Source organism: Diadema antillarum, unplaced genomic scaffold (genome assembly GCF_040938485.1).
Source record: "Diadema antillarum isolate AM-2024a unplaced genomic scaffold, OU_Dant_1.0 scf00000017, whole genome shotgun sequence".
Classification (NCBI taxonomy): Eukaryota; Metazoa; Echinodermata; class Echinoidea; order Diadematoida; family Diadematidae; genus Diadema; species Diadema antillarum.
In genome coordinates, this window is record NW_027270906.1 from 6,114,617 (window position 1) to 6,139,856 (window position 25,240).

At 39.2% G+C, this 25,240-nt stretch overlaps 1 protein-coding gene across 1 annotated transcript in view; it reads right to left on the reverse strand.

Moving 5' to 3' along the window:
* Positions 1 to 4,567: 4,567 nt before the first annotated feature.
* LOC139726917 (cleavage and polyadenylation specificity factor subunit 1-like) overlaps positions 4,568 to 25,240 on the reverse strand; it is a 39,244-nt gene continuing 18,571 nt past the window's right edge. Inside the window, exons 20-39 of the mRNA XM_071637909.1 lie at positions 24,548 to 24,723; positions 23,818 to 23,954; positions 23,216 to 23,302; positions 21,467 to 21,548; positions 20,817 to 20,914; positions 20,370 to 20,460; positions 19,671 to 19,760; positions 19,104 to 19,274; positions 18,264 to 18,416; positions 17,113 to 17,229; positions 16,066 to 16,156; positions 15,415 to 15,499; positions 12,586 to 12,727; positions 12,312 to 12,464; positions 10,200 to 10,376; positions 9,294 to 9,360; positions 7,967 to 8,173; positions 6,743 to 6,872; positions 5,341 to 5,479; positions 4,568 to 4,670 (exon numbers count right to left, since the gene is read on the reverse strand). Coding sequence (XP_071494010.1) covers positions 4,623 to 4,670; positions 5,341 to 5,479; positions 6,743 to 6,872; positions 7,967 to 8,173; positions 9,294 to 9,360; positions 10,200 to 10,376; positions 12,312 to 12,464; positions 12,586 to 12,727; positions 15,415 to 15,499; positions 16,066 to 16,156; positions 17,113 to 17,229; positions 18,264 to 18,416; positions 19,104 to 19,274; positions 19,671 to 19,760; positions 20,370 to 20,460; positions 20,817 to 20,914; positions 21,467 to 21,548; positions 23,216 to 23,302; positions 23,818 to 23,954; positions 24,548 to 24,723 — 2,441 coding nt within the window. The 3' untranslated portion in view covers positions 4,568 to 4,622. The remainder of the gene's footprint in view (positions 4,671 to 5,340; positions 5,480 to 6,742; positions 6,873 to 7,966; positions 8,174 to 9,293; positions 9,361 to 10,199; positions 10,377 to 12,311; positions 12,465 to 12,585; positions 12,728 to 15,414; positions 15,500 to 16,065; positions 16,157 to 17,112; positions 17,230 to 18,263; positions 18,417 to 19,103; positions 19,275 to 19,670; positions 19,761 to 20,369; positions 20,461 to 20,816; positions 20,915 to 21,466; positions 21,549 to 23,215; positions 23,303 to 23,817; positions 23,955 to 24,547; positions 24,724 to 25,240) is intronic.

The window sequence follows — 25,240 nt, forward strand, 5'->3', positions numbered from 1 at the left end:
TATTAAATTCCTGGAGTAGCAGCCATTATGAGGCATTATGAAATCAAGCTGAAATTTTGCACACTCATTAAGTACATTCTATTCATGATTTATGACGGCTGTCAATGCAATATTGCATTATCCCTTCAAAATAATATCAGGGTTGAATGTTAAAAGTGTGTAAAGGGTTTCTCATGCTTCAAATCCGTAAAACTAAGAAAGCCGACGTCACCCTGAAGATTTTTTTATTTTTGGATAAACTACAAAAAAAAAAAGGATTCCCATTCTTTTTATGATCTGGGTTATAGTTGCTGCATTTGCATTTTTCAAAAAATACTAAAATCATTAATCTTGCGCAAAGGACCAAAAGATTCTTCAAATACACAACTGAAATGAAATTAAATTCATTGTGTGTCCGATAAATCATTCCACCCCATTTGAATTATGCTCGCTAGAGTCTGAGAATGAGACTGTCGTATGACAAAAAATGAAGAGGTTCTGAATCCTACAGTAAATACATGGATAGCAATACCATATGGTCATGAAGATGCTTCTGTGTTTTGTGTATGGTTTCTGCGTACCGTGTACGTTGTCCATTAGGCAGTTTGGGTCATCGTGTGTTCGACGATGATATACAACGTATTGCTAACATTGATTGCTATGGGTAGTCTGTTTATTTGCAGTATTTATGCCGACTGGACGAGTATCTTTTTCTGTCTGTGTCGGCGATTTAACATTTTACCTTTGATGATCAGTAAACACGGTTTCATATAGCATCCACATCTTATCAAGACCTTCATTAAAAATAAAAAAAGGTTGCACCAGAAAAAAAAAATGATTGACTAACATTGCAACAACTGACTACTCGCAATCTGGATTTCAAGTACAGAACTGCATTACGTAGGAAAAGGTGGATTGCAAGGTGTTTTGCGAGGTCTCTAGGGGAAAAGCTGAAAATTTGCACTCTCTTGTCAACTGGTCTATTTGGTGGTAAAGTCTGTGTAAATACAAGCACACAATTATAATTGATTGACTGAGAGCAAAAATGCTCTGACTGCACCATTTTCCTTCAAACTGTTTTCAAACAAATCAATAAGTTACAATAAACGTACTAGGGACTAACATCACATCTCTTCATACACTGAAGGGTGATAAATATTGAATGTGCTCATTTTTGTTTGTTTGTTTTTTATCAAATGAAATTAATGATTCATAACTACTCAGTGATTTTTTTTGAAGGAAAACACACATGCACGTACATTAACATATTTATCAGAACTGCCCCCTTTCAATTGAATAAAAAATTACACAAACTCAACATGGATCAGTATTAGTGTGTGTGTGTGTGTGTGTGTGTGCGTGTTTGTTTGTCCAGTTGTTTGTCCACACTCTTTGATATGGTAGCTTGTACCTCGCATAGTTATTACCCGGTAACATATTTACATCTGACTGCCCACTCCAGACCATAATAATAAATATGAACATTCTGTTCAATTGTGGATCCTTTTTTTTTTTTACTCTGGCAAACCACACCCACAATATCTGCCTTCTAAGAGGTCACTGTCCAGAAGGAATTACAATGTACCATTAACTACACACAAGGCCATAAATCTTTGTTCATTTCAAGTGCACTTGCTAACGATAGGTCTAGGCTAGCGATTTGAGTTTCCATACGATACCATCTCAAAAGAATTCTTTTCTCCTGGCCAATGCACGTGCAACCATTTGGGGACATGTATGGTAAAAACTTTCTGAAATGAAAGGTTATGAAGATTGATTTTAAAAATTCTTTCACATGAAGCCGTAAATGACTGTAGCATCTATTTTTCTTACACATCTTTTGATACCATCTCAAAAGAATTCTTTTCTCCTGGCCAATGCACGTGCAACCATTTGGGGACATGTATGGTAAAAACTTTCTGAAATGAAAGGTTATGAAGATTGATTTTAAAAATTCTTTCACATGAAGCCGTAAATGACTGTAGCATCTATTTTTCTTACACATCTTTTGATACCATCTCAAAAGAATTCTTTTCTCCTGGCCAATGCACGTGCAACCATTTGGGGACATGTATGGTAAAAACTTTCTGAAATGAAAGGTTATGAAGATTGATTTTAAAAATTCTTTCACATGAAGCCGTAAATGACTGTAGTATCTATTTTTCTTACACATCTTTTGATTTTGTTTTCAATCACTTTTATATGCAAACCTTTTGGTCCGATAACAGATCTGTCATCTCATATGCCATTTGCAAGCATGCACTCAATTAACACACAATCATGTACATACACTGTACTAATACGCTGTATCACGGTTGTTACTGGTTTTGATTGGAGGACATTCAAATATGGACACATTCACTCTGAATTGTGAGAAAATAAAGACAACCCATATTTGCAAAATGGACACATTTCATATACATGTAAGTGCCAGGCAGAAGAATGATGATATCATTAGAAACTCACAAAAGAATTTTGGGAATAAATAATACCTTCCTCTGGAATTGAGTTTACAACCAGTAAAGTCATGCTATAAGCACAAAAATCATGCGTTTATCAATGCTTTACAGAGACTCACTCGACGCACAAGAAAAAATAACAAATCACAAAATATATTTGATATGCTAAAAAACGTTTTCACTTTATTCAGTCATATCATGATGACAATGCCAAAACAATGTAGTCTGACTGGTAGAGCTTATATACAAATATCATACAATGTACTCTGAAATGTCTCAGATGACAGCATATTTGGCATACAACAGGAGAGCCTCGTTATAACGAGGACCTACAAACCATGACAATTGCCTTAGTTTTTATATCAGGTTTTTCGCTATATCAGGGTACAAGACAAACAAGACAAACATATAGAGTTGGGACCAGCAAAATTACCTTGTTGTAAGAGGGTTTTGCTGTATCCAACGTCTTTATAACAAGGTTCCGCTGTATACATTGAGAACTTGGGTGACAAAAATGCATACTGGGTTGCATAAACTTGAAGCGTAAGTTCTTAATATCTCCTGTGAATCAACTTTCAGGATGTCCACATTCCTTTTTCATGGAGAAACTAAGGCACCTCCAGAATCTGCATTCAGACAGAAGTTCTCTTCTCCAGATGGTACAGACAAAGCCAGGGTAAAGAAGAAATAGAATGCATCTATCTGAGCTAAGAGAAAACTTGAATCTCTTCCAGTCTATTAATTTCTTTGCACTGTTATTGTTCTTGCTGAGTTTGTTGTAGTTGCTGTTTTTTCAATATTCTTCAGGATTTGCAGGGATCAATTCTACTACTATAGGTGTATTTGTTTAAAATTATTTTGTGCTCAATTTCAAGGCACACTAGTCAATACCATCTGAAGTTATCAAGTGGCATGATTTTTGCAGACACTGGCTTCATTTTTTTTTTTTCATCTTGACATATTTTTCTGAACCTCAGAGTCAATGGCTAATTAATTGGCTTTACAGATGTGAAATATGATTAAAGCATTAATTGGTACAATAACTATTTTTGATACAAAGTTCAGCAAGAATTACAGGTTGTTATGAGTTTTTAAAGGGATAGTATTGTATTGGTAGAGATGAGGATTGAGCTTTTAACATTTTCCAAGATACATGTACATGTACCAAGAAGCCATTTATTAAATATCACAAAGCGTACCATTCTAAGAGGAATTCAAAAATTGATTTGATAAAAATCGGTTTTGGAATGATTGAAATATCCAAACACAAAGTAAAACAAATTGATCCTAATAAACTGTGGGTGGGTCCCACCTTTTCTTAGGATCACTCAGTTTTGGATATCTCAGCCATTTCAAAACCAATTTCATCAAATAAATGTTGAATTCCTCTCAGAATTACATGTTCTTTCACATTCATAAGAGGTTTCTCATTTTCTCACAAAAAAAAAATGTTGGAAATCTGAAGTTAGGTCTCAGCCAAAACTATACGATCCCTTTAACAGAACTATTGAACTGAATTGTGATATGTTTTGTGTGGCTGCTAAGTAAGCAGTGAATGCTTGTAAGCTTCTCACCACGGGACTGATCGTTGTATGTCCCCTCCTTAATATGGAAAGGTAAGGAAATATGAGTGCCTTGCCAAGGGGCACAGCAGCAAAACCAGGAACCTCATGATTAACAGTTTTTGGTCTCATCCAATGAGCATTGACAGTTCATTTGAAGAATGATTTGAAGCTTTCTCAAGTGTATTCAGGCGTACAAGTGTGATGCCTGTAGATTTTACAAGGAACAATCACTTCAAAATCATTTTGATTATTCTGCAGTATTTCAAAGGCTAAAAGGTAAATAGACCATTGCTTTATACCACAGCCAGTGTCATGTCACATTGAATAGTCTGACTCTGATGTCTATACCATTGGCAGACTGCAAAAATAAGAGAATGTCATGGAATGCATTATTTTCTCATATAAACAAGTGGTCTGAGCTGAAACGTAATTTGTACTGAGGTCAAATGCCGCCATCTTCAGCTTAAAGTCCGCTGGATTTCAGGATGTCTCACAATCGAGAAGGACTTTGCGTCAAGATACGGAACATGCTACGCCATCGTCCAAAGGCAGGAGTGGCCACCACTGGCCGAGAAGGGCCGAGATTGGAGGATATCTCTTGGTCAGCCTCTTAGCCCCCTCAGAAGTGCATGGTCAGCGTCTCCACCAGCATCAAGTCACTCATAATCTGAGAGTTACAAGAAGAAAGGAAAAAGTCAATATTGCAGGTGTGTGAAAGATTATAAAATGCAATAAATATCACAGCAGGCAGGCAGTCTCCTTTTGTGAGGATGTCACTCACAAAGAGGCACACACACACACACACAAACACACACATAAATTCAAAGCACTATTGTATATGCCATATATTTCACAGGGGGATTATTTTTGTGAATTTTGATCAAGTAGGGTACTATTCGCAAATCTAACAACATGCAAAAGTATTAACTGTGATCCAGACATGAATGTGAGGTGCACGCATACATTTATCAGTTCATTAATGTACTCCACGATTGCAAATTCAACCACTCACACAATTGTTGTGAAATCCCGACTTGCAAAAACATTAGACCCGCTATAGATATAGCATTTACGGTATCACAGTTTACTTTTTTGTCAAAGTAATATTGAAATAAGATACATTAACTTCACAGCAGTGATTTGTCAGTTACATGACAGACTAACACTTTTGTAAAATTCTCTAATATTGCTAGAAGTGCATGAGACAAAGAAAAAGTAATTCAGACATTAATTTTGCCACTAAAACTTTCAAATGCTTTGATGTGAAATTGAATGTCTCCTTAACTATAGAACAGCATGAAATATGTAAGAAAGACACATCTTTCTTTATAATGTACCTGATCAACGCTGGTCCCAATCTTCTTGGCAAATTCGTTCTTCTCCACAACACTCAAATGACAGTACTTCATCAGCAAGTCTCCATCGATGACGTTGCGATGTGGGTTGCTAAGGTAACGGACATGGGACTTGACATGCCTGGTAGTGACAATCATTGAAAGGTTGCTTAGGAATTAACTTCATAGGTCTCTATACCAAATTATAAACAGTGCTATTAATCTAACATAAGATGAGTGTTCATTGTTCGACACACTGGGCTGAATTAACAAAGGTTGTTTACATCTATACCATGGAATACGCAAAGTTGAATGTGTGTGACATATAGTGTATACAAACAGATATACAAAACTGAACAAACACTGACATTCTCATGGGCATGGTAAGCCTCTTTCATGCTCGTTTTGGTCCATGGACTATATCTAGATTCTGGATTTGATTTCAAATACCTTAGTAAAATTGGCCCATTAGGAGCATTCATAAAGTACACAAACAACAGAGCGGCAAGCACAAGCCAAGATGAAAAATAAATGAATGAAAATGAACATGCAAATAAACAAATCATAAGTCTGTAAGACTCGAAGATGATTCAATTAAATGACATAGATTCCATGCCTCCCCTATTTAAGCCTCTCTGCTACAATATTAGCATGAGTATCATTATGAATGGAACATATACAACTGATGCAAGAGGCTGACATGACTAGCATAGTATGCACTGAACATATCATTACAGTCTTATTATACAACATAAAGGAATTTACAAAATAAGTTTCATAATATTTGACAATATGTGCATATCAAGGCATTGAAATTTGGCAGGCAGAAAATAGTCTTCTTCATATCAATGGAAACTTCCTTAAAATCTGTAGCTGCCGAACCTAAGATTCATTAAATAAAGAATTTGATTGCAAAATGGCCTAAGTAATATTTTTAAACATTTTAAAGTAAGTCCATCATCCGACTGAGCAAAATACAAAAGCTTTCTAGTGATAATGCACTTATAACAAAACAACGAATAAAAATATCCCATATTTTCTTGTTATTTTATGTATTTTAACAGCTTTAATCAAAAATCTTTGTCAAGCTCCTAACTTGTTTCCACGGACCCTAAATAGAAAGTACAGGGAAACCCCGTTATAACGAGGTCGGTGGGACCACCATTTTTTTCCTCGTTATAACCGGTACCTCGTTATAAACGTATGCATATTTTTACCATTTTGATATGTGCAAATGAAAATGGGACCGGTAAAATATCCTCGTTATAAGCGGTATCACACTATATCCGAGCTCGTTATAACGGGGTTTCACTTTATATAAATCTTTTCATAGGGTGAAGACATCAAAACAGGAATGAAGACAGAGACAAGTAAAGCTAGTGAGTCTGAAATGGTCCATGCTCACCGATAAGACTTGGGGTTCAGACCACCGGTGTGCGGTATGCCGTTTGTGAGGGCGTTCTGCAACATGAGGAGTCGCCTGTAAGTCTTCTCAATCATAGGCAGCAGAAGGCCTATACTTCCATCCAGGGTAGCTGGGGAAGAAAAATACATGTATAGGATATAGAGAAATGACGACAAGAACAAAAGATGACCATGTCATAATTAACAGACATTGTCATTTCTTTTATGATAATACTTTTACAGGTCATGGTGCAGCACTATACAACATATTAAAGGGTGCTCCCATTACTACGAGCATGCTTATGGTGAAATTTCTTTGAAACAAAGTAAATATTCTTGTCCTCTGATAATTACATGTTATGTTGTATATCTTATCTGTTTGGATATAGCAAAATGTTGACACAACAAAAGAATACTGCTGGTCCTGAGGACTTGGTCATAAAAGGAGTCGCCTGGATACCACAGGTCAGTGGGATGAAACCCACACATGTTTTCTTTCACACTGTTCCTGTGGGAAGTATTCAAACCATGCTGCCACTTTACAACACATGTATGCACTTAATCCATCCATAATCATGTTCTGCTTTTGAACTATGTACCATTACTACACCTTGGTAGAGAGGTGCATTGTGGGTAATATGTCTTGTTAGAGGACACTTAGGCTGTGGCAAGGTTTGAATCCCTATCCCTTTCTAATACTAAGGGCACGGTGAGAAATCCACTTGAGGACAGCTCAACATGAATACTGCTGGGTAATTTGTGAACACAAACGCTCACTGTTTCCTAAGCTTTTCAGCTTGCTGAGATACTACAATGTATACCATCTCTCTATTTACATATAGACTGACCATGCCCCGTTACTGTAATTACTTCAAGAAAGATTACATAATTCAAATTTATGTCATTTTTGCGTTGACTTGTTTTTATTGCAACTGATTGGCAAATTGCCCCATATCAATGTTGACATTGATGGTCTTGAGGATAAGACGCCTGTCCAGTTATCAGGAGGTCTTATGTTTGAATCCTGCCCGAGTATGTATGCTCATAATTGTTATCATGGCTGCTACTAAGCACTTATTTATTTGATGCTTATTCATGTTGATGTAGGGCAATTATCAATCAGTTACAAAATGTCATAGTGTTTGATGTTTTGACAAGGATAAAAGAAGGGGAAGTTGTCCGTGCTGAAAGTGGACTTGTCAGAAACTGGCTTGACCGGACCCACCATAGAATGCCACATGTCGCCTCTCCACTGGACCAGTCAGTGGTCTCTCACTGGAGGGGTCTGTCAGTCGACACCTGACGCGGGCAAAGGTGTTGATGTGGGCACCGGCATTGATGTCAGCCCGCCTGAGGAGGTACATCCCTCCGCTGCTCTCCCGGGCCTCTGGTTGGTAGTGGAAGAGGATGAGGTTCTTGTCCACATCAGAGGCTGAATGGAGGGATGAGGGTGGGGGAGTGGGAAAAAGAGTTTCGGTGGGGGAGTGGGTGAGCGGAGGAGTGAGGGAAGGGGTGGACGGGGGAGTGGGGGAAGGGTTGGGTGGGGGAAGGGGTAAGTGAGGGGAGGGGTTGGGTGGGCAGGGGGAAGGGGTGGATGGGGGGGAGTGGGGAAGGGTTGGGTGAGTGAGGGATGGGGTTGGGTCGGCAGGGGGAAGGGGTGGATGGGGGGAGTGGGGAAGGGTTGGGTGAGTGAGGGAGTGAGGGAAGGGGTTGGGTTGGGAGAGAGTAGGGATGGATGGAGGAGTGGGAGGGGTTGGGGTAAGTGGGGGAGTGGTGGAAAGGGGTTTAGTGGTGGTGGAGTGGGTGAGTGAGGGGAGGGGTTGGTAGGGGGAGGGGGGTGAGTGAGGGAATGAAGGAGAGGGGTTGGATGGGGGGGAAGGGTTGGGGTGAGTGGGGAAAAGAGTTGGGTGGAGTGAGGGGTGTGAGTGGGGAAGTGGAGGAAAGGAATGGGTGGAGAAGGGGGTGAGTGCAGCATTGGGTGAGTGAGGGAGGTGGGGGTAAGGGTTTGGATGGGGGAGGGGGTGAAAGGAGGAGGGGTGAAGTGGATGAGAGAGGATAGAGAAAAAAAGCCACATTCACAATGTTGTATAGGTTTAATATTTACATACTAGATACTTCCTGGTTTCCTAGCAATTGGTAAAGTGTACAATATCATATATATACTACAATATACTGTAAAACTAGGAAAGTTCATGAATTTGCGAGAACCAAGATTTGCGAAATCAAAATGTTCTTGTCTACATTATATGGATTTAATCCTAGCGGCAATTTGCAAAAATGTTATACCGCGGAAAAGGCCACTGGCACCAATTCACAATTTTTTTTTTGCAGCGAAAATATCATGCTTTACAGTAAGATACAGTATTAACATGTTATTTGTACCATTTTGACTATACAGAATGATTTTGAAGAACATCCCCCTACATTCTGGCAAATTTCTCCTTTTCTGCTATACATCTTGAAATCTGCATGCATTGAAGTGAATACTGGAAGAAAAAATAGGAGCAAAAAATAGATGATTTTGCACAGAGAATTTTGTATGGAGAACTTACCAAGGAATGCTATTTGGCTATCATCCACCATGAACTCACAGGCATATACCTCCAGCGGTTTGCTATCCTATTAAGATTACAAAGGTGCAAATTAAAAAAAAGAGGAGCAAACATATACACATTCAAATAAACTATGATATTCAACGTGATAACTAATGTTAGTAATGTAATGTAGTATAAGTATAGTATAGTGTAGTATAATGTAGACTCTGAAGGGTTGCAGTAAATTTTTTTTTCCATCAGGTATTAATCTGCTTTAACAAATCACAATACATAAATAGGATCAAATATGATTCATTAACAGTTTTGATATGACTGTAAAGTAGTCCTGTCATACATGCTACTTAACAGGCTGAGCTGTTTAACTACATTTCTTGAATTCTGCTATGCTGCAACTCTCACACAGTGTACAGCATAGCTTTCATGTGCATTTGGTGAATTTGGACTTTTAGGACAGATTTGTGAGTGGCTTATAATTTGCACTCAAGAACCACTGTCATGAAATGAGAAACAAATATCATTTCTTTTCAGACGAAAACACAGTGATTTTCCACCTTATAGATAACAGTGCATTTGTTTTAACAGGTAGCAATATTTCCACTAGTTGATAATTTCACGAAGGCAGTCAATTGGCTATATAAAAACACTGCAAAATTATATAGCATGTATAGTATATGGTATCCACAAAATTAAATCTGGCAGTTCAGGTTTCAGAGCACTGCACAGCAATATGGTGTACATCATCTACAAGATTATATCTTCTCGATTACAATCAGCAGTTCTTCAAAATTAGATCCCGAGGAGAAGAGGGAGTGTAAAGAATGAACACAAATGCATCCCAATCATATCCTAGGACAAAGTTTAACGAAAGCAAGACTTCCGTGGTGACAAAGGCAACAAGCTCACCCGGCTGACAAGGGACAGGGTCCTGTCCCGCTCCTGGTACTGAAGGAGATAGACGCTCTTCATGACGTCGGTGACCAGGACAAACTGCTTGATGCTGACAGCGTTGTGGATGTAGATCTGGGTGTCAATGAAGGCCAGTCCAACTAGGTCATTATCCTTGAACTGCCACATGTAAACCTACACAAAGGACAATATGAAAAATGCAGCTGAAAAATGGCAATTCTTGACTACATATAGTGACTTTGGACCTTACCTTGAGGAATTTTTCCCCCAATTTTAATCAGATCAACTGAAACTTAATGGCATATAGCATACCAAAGCCAGATACCCATAAAATTAATCAAGCAGGGTTTTTTTTTTTTTTTTTTTTTTTTTTTTTTTTTTTTTTTTTTTCAAATCATGACAATGAGGTGTGGGACCACAGTCATAAGTATAACTGCAACTGCAACCGGAACAGGAGCTGTAACAAATACCACAACCACAACTGCAACCACAACCAAAACAAATAGCATATAATCACCTAATCACCCTAACTCTTAACAATCACCATTAACAGCAACAAAAACATTACAACCAGAACCAAAACTGCAATATATCAATAGATAATTGTCATAATCATAACCACAAATCCTACAGAGCACATGTTACTAATTAAATGTCTCTGCACAGAAGTAGAAACGTTCCACTTTAGAAATCATTATGTACTGTAGTCTCAAAAAAGTTGTCTCAAAAAAGGAAAGCTTTTTAAAATGATTTGAAATGATGAACAAACTTTACTTCTTTCATATGACATGAAATGGAATTCTTCAGTGATGAAGCATTGCATGAATATTCTGTAAAAAAAGACAGAATGTCTTCTTTTTGAGCAAAAGAGGGATTAACAGTTTGGGCAGTATGCTTTTCATGTGATCAGGATGATATCTGGTCCCTGTGTGAGGAATAGCACATGATTAGATAAGTTCTTTGGAGAGTAACATGCCAAAAACTTGTATTGGAACTTCTGATGCTCACAATGTGCAAAGAATTTCCAGATTCTTGCAAATCAAATTCCTGTCTGGTAATATAAAATTGATTGGTCATTCTAAGTGTTTTGTGTTAGATTGCTGCAGTTTTAAGCATAAAAGAGTGGGATTTTTTTATGCATTCCTTCACAAATCTTCATTCTTTTGTCGCAGAGATTATGAAATATTCTCCATATTCATATTGTTTAAAGGTACAGTTTACCTTTGGGAGCAGTGATTTCAAAAATGTTCGAGATATCAAATTTGATGCATATGTGTAGGTCAGTTGTATCACAAAACATCCTACCATGTAAAAATTTTGCAATAAAGCCAAAAATATAAGGAGATATTACTATTTTTCTCAATAAACCATAACTGTATACGGTTTATTCTGGAAACATTTTTATTATAATTATTGTTCACATTTTGTATATTTAACAATACTTAGCATTGATTATACTGATTCAAATTTCTACGTTGGTTGTCTCTAACCCTAACTCACATTTTAGAACTATTTTGAAGCACCAAAGCTGGGTTTTTGTTTCATCTGCAAATGGTAAATTATGCCTTTAAGTGCCTTCAGAAATTTGTGTTAGGACTGTCAATGGCATATGAGGCCTAAGATGTCATTGGTCATTCTGTCCAGTGTACTTAAAAGGTCTTGTTTATCCTTGGGAACAGTGATTAAAAAAAAAAAATCAAGATATGACAATTAATGCATATGTGTAGGTCTGTTGTACCACGAAGCATCCTATCATATAAAAATTTCACGATAAAGCCTGAAATATACGGAGATATCTGTATTTTTCTCAATAAACAGTAACTGTAAACAGTTTAGTCTGGAAACATCTTTATTATAACTATTGTTCACATTTTGTATATTTAACAATACTAAACATCAATTTTACCGATTCAAATTTTTACAGCAGTTGTTTCCCTCCCTGACTCACATTCTAGAACTACTTCAAAGAACTAATGCTGGGTTTTTGTGTCATTTGCAAATGGTAAATTATGCCTTTAAAGCAGCTTGTGAAAAGTACAACTTAGCACTAGCACGACGTTATATGTTGTCCGTCAGAAAGTATTATGGCCGATGTCCACTAACACTGACCTTTTGCCCCACAGAGCTGAGGAGGTATCCCAGGACGTCACACAGGGTGGAGACCGGTCCCTTTTGCCGCTTGGAGTAGAGGGGCTTCAGCTTGTTCTTTGTCAGTGGCTGGCCTGGCTCCGGCACAACTTCGATGACATCATAGATGTATATCTGCAGCAAACAAGTAAACAAAATAAGCCACAATCACTGTCCACTCTACAACACCCACATGAAGAGCTACATAAATATGTGACCACACATAATATCAAATTGTCATGGAAATACAACTCACAGATCCTCTGCTCTGGAGATCTTCGGTGTACACGTGGGTCGTCGCCACAGCCATAAAACCCTTCCTCCCTGTTATACTGCCCTCAGAGTTCAGGTTGACCACTTTCAGACATGTGACCTGCTCTGCTGGCTCGTACTCAATTCTGAAATTGAAAAGGCATCATGATCACTTCTAGGAAATTTTGCTTTAAAATGCAAACATGTCCCTCTACAGCAAGTAAATGCAGTCATTGGCAAAGATTCCACTTTCCGATATTCTACTCAAATTGCTTTAAAAAGGCAATATCACACTTCATCATTTCCCTCCTTTACCATAAGAACACAATTGAAGGAAAACATAACAGTGCTATTTAAAGTTGCATTAAGGCATTTAACAGCACAAATTTTTCAGCATATACCCTGTATGCTTACATACACCTTTTCCCATGAGCATGAGGTCTAAGGGAAATGGACGAAATCGTGTCATTGCCAATACAACAATGTAACAAAACCAAGTTTCTATCTGCAATTAGGAATTCAGTTGATACGTGAATGACTAGCTCAAAATATCTGCAATCTCACTGAGTGAAGTCACAAGCATGGAGAGGTGAGCTTTTATAATTGACACATCTTGTCTAAATGGCTTTTATCATTGTCACATTCATGGAGGCAGTTCCAACATTGTAGATACAAGAGACCCGCGGGTCTAGCGCTCACCTGAGTATCGCAAGTTCACCTTTCACGCAGTCACTAATCTAAATTATTCACAGCTCTACCAAAATTTGACCAGGCACTCTCAAGTAGAAGATGAAAATGTACAATAAGGTCCCATTTTTTTAAAGATTCCTTAATTTGGGGGGATTGGGGCCCCCTGGGGCCCTCTGGGTGGGGCATGGTGCTCATTTTGATAAATTGTGATCCTGATCCCCTAGGGATGCTACTTGCCAAGTTTGACGAAAATCCATCATGAGGTTTTCAGGAAGAAGATGAAAATGTACAATTTAGGCCCCCATTTGGACCTTCCCAACCACCCCCCCCCCCCTCCCCGAGGGGCACCCCTGGATCTCCTATGAACAAACTTGAAACTACAGTCATTAATGTACTCACTCATAGTATTATCTTAGCTCTATAACTTCTGATACTAGAGAAGATTTTAAAAGATTCCTTCATTTTGGGGGTGTGGGCCCCCCGGGGGCCCCCTGGGTGGGGCATGGTGCCCATTTTAACAAATTGAGATCCTAACCCCTTAGGGATGCTACCTGCCAAGTTTGGTGAAAATGGGTCATGGGGTTCTCAAGAAGATAAAAATGTACAATTTAGGCCCCATTAGGATCCCTCCTCACCCCCCTCCCCTGGGTCCCAAGGGGGGCACCCCTGATTCTGCCATGAACAAACTTGAAACTACAGTCATTAATGTACAAACTCATAGTATTAACTTAGCTCTATCACTTATGGTTCTAGAGAAGAAGATTTTTACAGAGTCCTTAATTTTGGGGGGTTTGGGCCCCCTGGGGCCCCCTGGGTGGGGCATGGTGCCCATTTTAACAAATTGGGTTCCTAACCCCCTAGGGATGCTAGCTGCCAAGTTTGGTGAAAATGGGTCATGGGATTCTTAAGAAGAAGATGAAAATGTACAATATAGGCCCCATTAGAACCCCTCCCCACCCCCCTCCCCTGGGTCCCAAGGGGGGCACCCCTGATTCTGCCATGAACAAACTTGAAACTACAGTCATCAATGTACTAACTCATAGTATTAACTTAGCTCTATCACTTCTGGTTCTAGAGAAGAAGATTTCTACAGATTCCTTAATTTTGGGGGGTTTGGGCCCCCTGGGGCCCCCTGGGTGGGGCATGGTGCCCATTTTAACAAATTGGGTTCCTAACCCCCTAGGGATGCTAGCTGCCAAGTTTGGTGAAAATGGGTCATGGGATTCTTAAGAAGAAGATGAAAATGTACAATATAGGCCCCATTAGAACCCCTCCCCACCCCCCCTCCCCTGGGTCCCAAGGGGGGCACCCCTGATTCTGCCATGAACAAACTTGAAACTACAGTCATCAATGTACTAACTCATAGTATTAACTTAGCTCTATCACTTCTGGTTCTAGAGAAGAAGATTTTTACAGATTCCTTAATTTTGGGGGGTTTGGGCCCCCCTGGGGGCCCCCTGGGTGGGGCATGGTGCCCATTTTAACAAATTGAGTTCCTAACCCCCTAGGGATGCTACCTGCCAAGTTTGATGAAAATAGGTCTTGGGGTTTTCAAGAAGAAGATGAAAATGTAAAAAGTTTACGCACGACGCACGACGGACGACGGACGACGGACGACGGACGACGCACGACGCACGACGCACGACGGACGCCGGACGAAGGGCGATCGCAATAGCTCACTTGAGCCTTTGGCTCAGGTGAGCTAACAAGCATGTTTTCTTTGGATTGCTATTGTTTCATTCATTCATTTTTTTTTAGTGTTATCGTGCAGGGTTGGCATCTTCACTTGTACAAAACTGCTTTCCAAAGGTGCTCTGCAGTTTCACAATAAGTCTGCATCTTGAAAATACATGAAACATGAAGATCACATATCACGTTACATATAACTTAAGAGTGAATCAAACAACACTTGTATATAAACGCATCACATAAATATACCATTACTACCAGAATGTAAATATTATAACTGAAGCCACATATCCACATACACTCAAGAAACACATAAAATTAGAAAGAGGAAACATGATTACTCACTGTCACTGTTAAACCACAGTCATAGAAAGCAAGCTTGATGGTTTGTTTTCTTTTCTTTCTTTTCTTTTTTTTTTTTGGGGGGGGGGGGGCACAAAAGACAGGATCTCACCTTGTGTTGGGGATGGCGTCCCAGCTGAGAGGGGAGAAGAGCTGGATAGAGAAGAAGTCCTTGACGGTGTGAACAAACCTGTCATCTGGGAGGGGATGATAACAAACAAACCCTCAAAACACGAAGTAAATGAGAAAATATACACATGCAAGTAACAGTAGTTGAATTGTCAACTCTCAAGATATGCATCTCTTGCGATAACTTCACTTACTCCTAGGTATCATGGCCAAATCGGCCATGAGATAGCAAAACAATGTATCTACATGCAACCTCTTTTCCAGAAAACTGAGTTTAAAGTTTTGCAAACACACAGCTCTTTTTCTGTTTTTATTTAATACTTCATATCTCACCCTCAAAAAAAAAGGACCAACAGTATCAACAATACATTGAATGCAATCAATTTCATTAGATCCCATATTTCTAGTATAATTTGCACAAATCAACACAAACGTTGCTTTACCGCATCAACCTAATCAAGCTATTTAATTGCTACAGCAAAGCAACGTAAGTCTTGATCAATGTTGCGCGTACACGTAACGAGATGTCATTCTGCATGCGGTTCTGCCGTACGCGGTTCTGTGGTCCGCGCACGGCGCGCAGCCTATTACTGTGATGTTACACCTTGTTTTCTTCTAAGTTTGCCAGACTCACCTCTCTCTATCGGCTCCTCAGAGAAGTCCTCTCCAACAACCCTCCACACTGTCGTCTTTGTTTCCTGGACGCTCGTCACAACGGAATACGTCTGAAAAAAGGACACAAATTTTTCATCTTACTCTCAAAAAGACGTAACAGTCAAGTCATGAGAATAAGCAGTGGCAGATCCAGAGGGGGTGCACCGTGGGCACGCCCCCTCTTTATTTTTGGTTAAAACAAAAGAAATAAAAAGAAAAAAGCGGGGGGGGGGGGGGGCTGCGCCCCCTTTAATTTTGTAAAGGCGCCTCCCCTTTATGGAATTCCTGGATCCGCCCCTGATAAGTGTACCTCTCTGACTCTCAGTTTAACCCTTTAGCACCTGAAATGATTCCGTACATAATGGTCTATTGTTCCCCAGAAGGTACAGCAATATTACTCTCATGTCAACAACTTTTTAAATTATGCAAAATAGCTCACTGCATGTAAATTTTGTCTATTATAAGTTATATGTTTATTTGAAAGCCTATGATGACTTTACAAAGAGACTTGTGTGTCACAGAAATAATTTTGACATATTTTCGTTGACCTTTGACCTCTTTAAAATTACATAATTCTATATGAAAACAATGAAAACACTAAGGCATAAAACTATCTTTTTTTTTAAAGAGCTGATGGGTGGTTTCGGACAGTTCAGTTCCTAATGGGTTAGGTGGAAATTTTGATCTGATGCGTGATTGATGTCTGATATCCATGGCAATTTCTCAGAATGTCTTCATCCTCTGCAATGATAAAGTGACTTTCTGAAAGTGACTATGTATGCAAATTTATCTATTTATCGCTATATCTGATTGTCTTTCCCTTTGGTGTCTGACAATTATCTATTTATTGCTATTATTGCAAGACATGCGAGACAAGTTATACTCTTCTTTATTTTCTTCATTTTTTTTTTAATCCAGTAAATATAAAGAGTTAGGTGGAGAGGGGTATCTGAGAAAAAAAAAAATGCAATTCCATGCCACATGGGAAAAATTGCCTCACATGTTTCCACACTAAGTTTTTCTTTACCTTGGTCTCCACATGGTATGCAACAAAGTGGGGGGTGCACCTCAGGGGGACCTTTCGGACTGGCCAGGGGGCGTCGTAGGACAGATGGGACGGGAGGACACATATCCGCAGCTCGCCCTGTAGAGGTTGGTGGGGAAGATAGTAAGGTAAAAAGAATCTGTTCCATGACACTGGCTTGTGTATGTACACTGCATGTTATGTGTATGTGTGTCTGTTTGTGTTTGCTCTTATACAAATAATACACAGGTGAGAGTGCGTTGGTGGAGATGTAGCGCACTCGAGGGTATTTACAATTGTGAAACATGCACGAGGCGAAGCCGAGTGCATGTTGCACATTGTAAATACCCGAGAGTGAGCTGCATCTCCACTAATGTCACAAACTCAAACCTGTGTATTATTTGATTTATAAAATGGGTCGAAAACTAACAGCATTTTTTGTGTATCTTTGTGGGTCAATACCAGTCAGCTACATGTAGCAAGATGTCCGAAGATGTTCATCCCAAACATTACGCACGTCGCACTCGGTTATCCCGCACATATAAGTACTGTACGTACAAGCGTATAATATATTACGTACGCCACATGTTATGCACAAGAAAGGCCGGCTGGCAGCCCGAACTAGAAGTTGTTTACAGGATTGACAGCGCGTATAGTAGCGCGCGACGCACTTGTAACAACTGATTGAGTGTGCACTGCTAGTTTAAACATTGTGACGACAGTGACTTTACGCTTTTTTGCACGGCGGGGCGGCCCATGCATGTTGGTAAGAAAATCATGCACGCACACGTGACTCATTTCAGCGCTTCCTATTGGCTACATTCTTGAACCCATTTTATAACATGAAATAACTGCACATTAAGCCAAACATAAAGTCTACCCACAAACATAACCCTAATCCTACTCCTAATCCCCACACAAAACCCAACATAAAATCTTAATCACAATTCTAACCCTATCCCAAAGTACAGTTTAAACTTTGGTCCTAAAGAAATCTTTATGCATAAACCTTCCTTGCAAGCATTTCAAATATTTTTCTCTTGCATAATCCGGGGGGAAAAAAAAGAGAAAATCATGATCTCGCAGTGCCAAAAAACTATATTCTGGCTTTACATATGAAATGTTAGACCCTAGCACCAAAAGTGGTTTTCTACCTTTCGGTTGAAGTAGAGGAAACCATGCGGGCAGTTGACATTGTGGAAGGAGGCAAAGCAGGAGATAGCCCCATCAATCGGCATCGGGTGCATCCGAAGGGCGCCCCTTGTGGTGACAAACAGCCAGTACGGGTGAGACCCGCTGATGAAAACCTGGGAATCGGTGGAAAAAGTTGAAATGCATCAACCCATAAATTCTTTCCTTCTTTCTATTTTTCTTCAAACAAACATTAAGCATATCCTTCTCAAATTCAATACAAGTTCTCTGCTCACTTGTAATCTCAAAGCGATCTTAGACTATCTTGGTCCTTTTACTTTTGAGTCTCATACTTATAAATATTTGTAGTAGAGGATTGCTTGACAAATTACTTTTCAAAGTGGATTACTCTACCATAATCTATGAGATGAAAAAGTTGTACCTTCACAGCCTTTGTAATGGCTGACTTTAATCCTAATATTGGAAGGATCTTGATTGACACTCAAGTGACACACTTTCACAAGTTTACATGCTCCTTAGTCCTTTTCGGAACACAAGTAATGGTTGCCAGCTAAACATCTTAACCCATTGAGGATGAGTCCCAAGTACACTTTGGCAGATGTCTATGGGAAATGCGTGTTGTAGCAAAATCAATCCGTCCTCAATGGGTTTATAGCAAGCATCTTCCATCAAGACCAGAAAAGAATATGGCTTAATAACCTGGGGACAAACATTCATTTTGTGAAATATGATGGTATATCAGATATTGTTGAAATTTAAAGATGTCACCTCAAAGTTGTGACTGAAAGAGGGAGGGGGAGGGGGAGGAGGGAAGGTGGGAAAGGGGTGAGGGGGTTGCGCACCCCTGAGTATGTTGAGACGTTGTGGAATTCTCTGAATCGGTTGATGCGTCTTGTCGGCTTCGTCTGCTCACTCCCCTCCGCCTCGGAGTCCGCCTCAGGTTTGCCAGCCCCATCTGTCGTCTTCTTGGCCCCCTTAGTCTTCTTCACTTTCATCAGGATGTTGTGGGGCACCTGGGACACAGAGAGATGTCCAATGGACGTTCATTAGGAATAACTCAACAAAATGGGGGTTAGTTATCAGATGACCAAACAACCAAGAATGAAAGTTTGCGTGTATAATCAGCTACTTAAATTGCACATGGAAAAGAGATGATAGTGAACATGAATGAATGTCATATTCCCTCACGATGCTCGTGGTGGCAAAAAATAAAACATTTGTTGTGTTTTCTTTGATTTCAAGATTTTCAATCATTTAGCATATACCTACATATACATTCTAAAGTATTAATCATGCAGTCGTGGCACAAGTGTATCATCAATTATGCAATGGCAGCAGTTTTGAATTCTGGCCAAACAGAACTTTTCATTTTAAAGTGTTATACGCATCGTTACAGAGTGCAAACTAACCTTCCTGAACCTGACTCTGAGCTTGTTTTCCTGCACGACACTATGGTACGGGAAGGCTTCGTAGATCAGAAGATCATCCTCAACCAGAGCCTGGAGGAAAAAGTAAAACAATTCCATACTAGGACAATGGAATATGAGTTCATAACAACACCACTTAGGAAATAACAATCATCTTGAAGTATACCTAATTAATATCATCAACACTTGGATGGAAGATATAACACCTTAAAATCAATTAAATTCACAATCTTGTATCAATAATTCATGGTTCTTCTTTGCAGTCCCTTTTCTTGTCTTTATCATACCTGAACATTTGCTACTGAATTTAAAAAATAAAATGCTGTGGGTGCACTAAAGCATGAGTTCAACTCTTCTACTTGGTCAATGTCACCCATCAATACACAACTGGAGAAATGACAATGATGATGATAATGCGGTGACACGACATTTGCTCCTGCGACACTTGCTCAAGTCTTATTTTCTCTAAGGACTTATGGTTAGGGTTAGGGTTGTGATAGGGTTTCAGATCAAGTTTGATGTGAGGATTTAGGATTAGGGTTAAGGTTAAGTTTGTGGGATGAATTCATGTTTGGCTTAGCATGCAAATATTTCATTGGAGCAATTGTCGCAGGAGTAAAATGTCATGGAACAAATATTGCACAATGAGAAGATATATCGAAATTGCAATCAATGTCTCACCAGCATGTAGATCTTTCTGGAGTTGTGCCCGAGACCGACGAGCATGACTTCCTGGACTTGCTGCAACATCTCGTGCTGCTGGGTCTGATCCCTGGTGAGGACAAACAAAAAACAAACAAACAAATGAGTAAACACTTATTAAACAAAAAGGGGTTATACTGCCATCTTATCACAGACATTGAACGTTTCCAAAATCATCTCTTATGCTGTACACTTTAGTGTTCATTTCATTCATGCATGTGACTGCGTATTGACAGTATTCCTGGCATGAATGAAGAAATTCACACAGTCAGGTATGACATCAAAATGAAGTAACTGCAGATATAATTGTCATGTTTCATTCTTTACACTTCACACAGTGAAGCTAACCTCACTGAATGATACACATAGCACACTTGATTGCTATTGAGGTGAAACCAATGCTTGTATTCGGACACTGATACTGACCCTGAGGTGAAGGTCGAGCCACTGTCCACCAGAACTTTGGTTGCCATGGGAAAGTTCTTGACCAGGAACACCACTGCCATATCAGGCAAGCTGTAAATCTGAAAGAACGACAGCAACACAACATTAAAAGTTGAAGACTTGTAGGTAGAACACATTTAGGTGAGAGAGAGAGACAGTAATCTCAATGTAATTTAAGGACCTTTTCATCTTACATTCCAGAAAGACACATCATATTCATTACATGAATCATTAGCTGTTGTTACAAAAAAAGTAGAATCCCATGTTGTAAATCTACAAAAAGTGCTCAAAATATTCCTTCCATGCGATATGATGTGAGACAAATGAAAACTATACACAAACACACATACATACATATATACACAAATACTACATACATACATACACACACACATAAATCTTCTTGGCTTAGAGCGTATCTTTTATATGTATTGTACTCATTTATCTATCTATTCAACAATATACGAGAAGTATTCATCTGTCTCTCTGCATGTCATCTACAGTGTATTTATCTGGTCATTTACTCATTCATTTGGATTTTTTTTTTCAATCTATAAATCAAACGTGTAATAGTCTCCAAAACACAAAAGTCAAGTGGCAATTAAGTAGTGGACATTGACCCACTGACTGACCTCCAATTGACCACTCTCTCTGCAGCACACACACCAGTAGCTGGGCTCCATCATAGACTTCTCTGTCTCCTCAGAGCTCAAGCTGTTGGTCATTATCATACAACATGACACAGGAAATAAAATACAGTGCACTCCCGTTAAAGCCAACATGGATACATGTATAATAAAAATTTCATTACAACGAAGTACATGTAGAAATTCAAGTTCCCATGGTTACTGCACAGCAAGTTATTTTCTGCAGCATGAAATTTTCATGAATTGGAGGTGATGGCCCCTTTTGCACAGCATGCAAATTTCGAGAACTGCCACTGGTATTCAATGCATACGGAGTAGACGAGAACTTTCATGTGCATTTTAATATTGCAAATCTTTGGCTCTCGCGAAATTTGCGAAATTAAGATGGGGACATTTCTGGTTTTACAGTATCATCCATAGAATTTTATATACATCATTGTTTGCATATACCAAAATTTTGTCCCGAGGGCTTCATTCGCAATACCAAGAGTCTCCTGTACACTTTACTGGACATGCGATTTGTTAACGTCATAAGAGGAAAGTAACTTTTCCCTATATACCAAATACGGTCTGTTTATGCCATCCAATGGAATAAAAATTCATTGTGTCTTTTACCACAAAATTTGTAGCTTGCTATCAATATCATATAAATAAAAGAAAACACAAAGCAAATCTTTTTATTAATCTCTAAATTGATCAATATCAGAACTCCCCAAAATAGTTTGGGAGAGTAGTATTTTATTGTCTGTTTCATAGATTATCCGTCTACTGTTTAATCAAAGAATGGTTAGTTTTCATGTATTACTGTAAAAGTGGTTTCTTTCGCGTACAGAAACTTTCGCGGTTTCCATCGGTGCCGACTTTTTCGCGTGTGTTTAAATTCGCGGTCGGTAATGATAGCGTTGTAACAAGCAACGGGTTCAAAACATTTTCGCGTGATGTTAAATTCGCGGTTCAACCTCAAAGCGCGAAAAGCGCGAAAATAAAACCACCGCGAAAGAAACCACTTTTACAGTAATACCTATGAAGTATGCACTTTGGGAAGATCACAACAGAGCAAACATAGTACAAACTGAAAAAAAAAAAAAGATGCTGACAATATACATGCTACTGGCTGCCAAACTGAATAAGGGTAGATGGTACTACCTATTGGAAGAAATACCATTTGGCAATGTACAAACAAACATCTCTCCGATGGTTATTGCATTTAGCCGGAACTTTCAAAACGAATCCTACGACATCTCCTTTATGGCAAATCTATGTCACAAGAAACATTGCAAACCCAGTTTAATTATGAAATTTTGTTAAGAAATGCTCTTCTGGTGAGCTACAGGTGCACTAAACAACTTCATCCGAATGATGTAGCTTGTGAAAAAAAATACTGCCAATACCATTCATGATTTTTCTTTTGATATCACTCTTTACAACAAATGGGACATTAAAATTTTAGACACTATTCCTTGTTATATGTAATGTCTGAATCATAGCACAGGATTTTGCTGAGCATAAACAATTGTCCACACAAGTACAAATAAGTTTATGACATATTTTCATTTCATTTCTATTTGTACAATGGACTATGCTACCATAAACATGTTGAGTCAGAAGAAGAGGGAAAACATATCTGTATGTTTTTCTTTCACACCAATCCCAGTGATATTACAACACAAACTTTAGGGCAGACAAAACTGCTTAAACATTAAAGATGATTCATGCAAGCCTGAATCACGTTACCTGGGCTTTTCTTCAACCTTGACAGCCGGAGAGAAGTTTACAGGTTCAGAAGATCCATACAACAGCTCATCTTCATCATCAATTGTACTAAAAGACAAGGGGTAAAAAAGATGTGAGTTAGATGTGTCATATTTATGACTTACAGGCAAGCAGAGCTTCAGATAAATAGATATACCTAACAAGTTCATGTTCAGCACTTGCATCTTATGTTCTACAGGTCTCTGGGGGCTAAAAATTTGCATAGGTACAAATCCAAAATTAGTTTTGTCATCAGTTACATTAGCAACAGAGGTCATATTTGCACATTTATTATGAACTTCTAGTCTATTCTGAGGTGTACATGCACAGAAGAAAAGGTTTTGCTTTATCAAACAAAACTTAATTCACTTGGTAAGCATCAACCCTTATATCAAGTGCATAGAAAAAAAATGGTTGGCCATTGTTCGTGCCTTACCTATTCAATGTTACTTACCCTGCTACTGAAACTATCAACAACAACAACAAATCCTTCAGAAAACTGGGTTTTATTACTCACACCATGGCAACAAATCTTAGGAAATATCACATTAACATTTCACTGGCATTTCCAGTATCATTGTTACCTTGTGTCCTGGATGCTTGGTTCTATCTTGGTTGCTTTCTCTGCCACCCCACTCTCTCCACCAGCAGCTGTCTGAGAGGCCGTGGTGAAGACTCCACTCTTGTCTTTGAAGGTGGCGAGTGTCAAAATCTTTGATTTCTGCAAAGGGAAACCACATTCTGGTACTGACTTCCTCTTTAGAGGGCACAGGCATTGAGTTTTACTCATTGAGGGTGTACACAAAACATAAATGCAAATTTGATGGGCCACAATTCAATCACAAGGTGTAAAACTAAGTAGAGAAATACCGTACAAGTAATCTTTGGCATAAGCTTAAAGGGAAAATATAGTTCTCATATGATTTTGCTCTCTTGATTATCAATAAATCGAGCCATAGCAGTATCCACTGATCTTCCACAAAAGAGAGAATAGCATGTAACTTGTTGGGAAATATGATTGCAAGGGTATGATCGATCATCACGTAATGTTCTACCTACCCACAATGTGAATGGGAGGGTGCTTCAGGAATCAAAGTCGTATGCATACAAAGGAAATTATTTCACACTTTTGATACTCCAAAACAACTCATCATCCTGGCACAATCGTGTCAGCCGGACAAGTGTCTTGGGTGACCCTTACCATGTATTCCAAGCAAATTCTAAATTGTGGAAGATGAATTTTCAGCCCTTCTGAGAACTATGTTTTAGCTTTAAACTGCCCTCATCAGAAGGGACAGGGAAGCAGAGACCAACCTGGGGGAGTTGTGGCTTGGTTGTCTGCAGACGATGCCCCGTCCCCTGCTGGTCTGGCTTCAGGGTGAGGAGGACGAGGGCACCCATCTCCGTCAGCATCAGGAGGTAAGGGTCAGCCAGGGAGCAGTGGACGACCGGCGACCCAACATCCAGGATGATGTGCTGCACCTGTTCCACTGCACGAATCCATGGGACGGATCCAAGATTGAATTTTCTAGCACGCCCAACCCCCATTGCAACATATTTCATCTCATTTGCATAGATGCAGGAGATATCATCCCTCCATTTTTGTGTGCTGTCCTACATCCACCATTTTCCTCTTCTCCGTCAAGGGAGTAGAAGACTTGCTTCTAGGCCAGTCATTGTCTACCATTTCACTTCCTACATGCAAAGTACTACTCCTGATTTACCAGTGTCTTCCTCCAATGGATCCAGAATATATCAGTGAATCTTTAGTGAAGTATGTGCCCTCCCAAAAATCTCAGATCAGCTCAGAAAGATCTTTAGATTGTCCAGTTATTCAGGCCAAGTTTTATGGAGAACACTCTGTTGCTCACACTGCCACTCTTCTCTGAAATTATACGCCATCTTATCTCAAGGACTCAGCCACAACTTCAAAGTTGAACTAGAAATGTCCCTACGGCGACTGGTGTATGCCTCCGCCATAATGCATGGTTCTCCTAATAGGTCTAT